This window comes from Palaemon carinicauda, chromosome 37 (assembly GCF_036898095.1).
Source record: "Palaemon carinicauda isolate YSFRI2023 chromosome 37, ASM3689809v2, whole genome shotgun sequence".
Taxonomy (NCBI): Eukaryota; Metazoa; Arthropoda; class Malacostraca; order Decapoda; family Palaemonidae; genus Palaemon; species Palaemon carinicauda.
In genome coordinates, this window is record NC_090761.1 from 60,164,412 (window position 1) to 60,166,911 (window position 2,500).

At 35.4% G+C, this 2,500-nt stretch overlaps 1 protein-coding gene across 1 annotated transcript in view; it reads left to right on the forward strand.

The window, feature by feature from the left end:
* The window catches only part of LOC137629147 (uncharacterized), a 5,603-nt gene extending 4,638 nt beyond the window's left edge, over positions 1-965 (forward strand). The window contains exon 3 of the mRNA XM_068360417.1: positions 597-965. Within this exon, the coding sequence (XP_068216518.1) occupies positions 597-835 (239 nt within the window). The 3' untranslated portion in view covers positions 836-965. The remainder of the gene's footprint in view (positions 1-596) is intronic.
* The last annotated feature ends 1,535 nt before the right edge of the window (positions 966-2,500 follow it).

Genomic DNA, 2,500 nt, shown 5'->3' on the forward strand with positions numbered 1-2,500 from the left:
TTGTTTTTTATCTTACTTTAATTGGATGAATGGATCATAAGTTCTTCGATGATCAATCAATTCCCTGGCTTGTATTTACTTTAAGGAGGTCATTAAACCAATCATTGTTTTTTATCTTACTTTAATTGGATGAATGGATCATAAGTTCTTCGATGATCAATCAATTCCCTGGTTTGTATTTCCTTTAAGGAGGTCCTTAACCAATCATTGTTTTTTATCTTTTTAATTGGTTGAATGGATCATAAGTTCTTCGATAATCAATCAATTCCCTGGCTTGTATTTACTTTAAGGAGGTCATTAAACCAATCATTGTTTTTTATCTTACTTTAATTGGATGAATGGATCATAAGTTCTTCGATGATCAATCAATTCCCTGGCTTGCATTTCCTTTAAGGAGGTCATTAAAACAATCATTGTTTTTTGTCTTACTTTAATTGGCTGAATGGATCTTAAGTTCTTCGATCAACCAATTGCCTACTTTGTATTTTCTTTAAGGAGTTCCTTAAAACAATCATTTTTTAATCTGTATTAATTGGCTTTACCCTGACTGATTTTCTGAAAACAAACTAATTATACTTTTCCCTTATCTAAATCAGAAAACATTAAGCTCTGGGTCGGGGGTCGGAATTCAGACGAGACGCTACGATATCCAGTCTGGAAGTCGGTCTACGGCAAAAGGATCTTCAGCAACAGAGCCAATTTCACTTCGATTCCTCGTGATTCACCGGAGTATAACTGCCTGGCCGTGCATGGCAGTGACGGGTACCAGTTTTTACACGCGCAAAACTGCGAAGATAAACTACCGTCATTGTGCCAATTGAGATTCAAAAGTTAAGAGCGAGTTATTGCCACTGGTGTGGTGTCTCTCCCTTCAGCTGCAACTGACCTAAACGTCCACAACATAATGGGATACTAATGCCAAAATCAATTTCTGTAGCCATTGTCTATGAAATATTAATAAAAAAAAAAAAAAAAACTGATATTGTATCTTAATTACTGTACTGAAGTGACCTTTCAAAAGCGCTGTCAACCACTCATCCAAATTATTGTTATTGTTACTAGCTATTATTATTAGCTAAGCTTCAACCCTAGTTGGAAAAGTAGCATGCTATAAGCCCAAGGGCTCCTACAGGGAAAAATAACTCAGTGAGGAAAGGAAATGCATAAATTACAGTTGTAATTAACAATTTGTATAAAATATCTTAAGAACAGTAACAACATTGAAATAGACCTTTTATAAAAAAACAAAAAACTAGAGAGACTTGTGTCAGCCTGTTCAACATAAGAACATTCACTGCAAGTTTCAACTTTTGAATTGCCACCAATTCAACTGCCTGAATAGGAAGATCAATCCACAATTTGGTTATAGCTGGAATAAAAGTTATGGAATACCATATAGTATTGACACTTATAATTGAGAAGGAACTACGGACAGGTTTACGGTACGGACTGGGAAGATCCGAATGCAAAAGATGGTCAGAATTATGAAAAATCTTATGCATTGTGCAAAAAGACTTAACTAAACGACGGTACCAGAGTTTAATATCTAGATCAGGAATAAGAAATTCTATAACCCATAAGTTTTTGTCTAACAAATTAAGATGAGATTCAACAGCCGAAGACCAAACAGGAGAAAAATAATCGAAACAAGGTAGAATGAAATAATTAAAACACTTCTTCAGAATAGATTGATCACTGGAAATCTTAAGACTTTCTTAATAAGTCAGTTTTTTGTCCAATTGAAGAAGAAACAGATCGAATGGTTTTCTCAAGAGTAAATTTGCTATTAAGAATTACACCTAAAATTTTAGAAGAGCCGTATAAAGTTAAGAAAACATTATCAATGCTGGGTATTGAAGAATTACTGTCCTCGACCTACTGGCAATCATACTTTGAGTCCAGTTAGGGTTCAGCTTCATACCTCGTAATTTGCACCATTTTAGATAGATCTCTATTAAGGGATTCAGCTTCCCCAGATCTACATCTAGGCAATGGAATTGTTGCAAAGAGAGTAGCATCATCTGCATATGCAACAAACTTGTTTTCTATGCCAAACTACATATCATGTGTACATAGTATGAAAAGTAATGGACCAAGACATCTAACCTGAGAAAAACTAGTTATAGCATTCCAATATTCACTAAGGTGCCCATCAGCAACAACTCATAGCGATCGATTGCTTAAAGTTTCAATAATGATGCCACGAAACGACCCACTCGCTCCCAACTGTTTGGGTTTGAGAACAAGGGCCTCATGATTAACACGGTCAAAGGTAGCACAAAAGTAAAGGCCAATCAGACAAATTTCCTGACCATAATCAAGGGATTTCTGTACAGCACTGGAGTTTGTAAGAATGACATCACATACTCCAAGGCCTTTACGAAAGCCAAATTGCAAACTAGGGAATAGATGATTACCTTCAGCAAACTTATTTAGACGTTTTGCCAAAGGACAATCAAAACTATAGATAATATGGGAGTTAAGGAAATTTGGTTGTAAC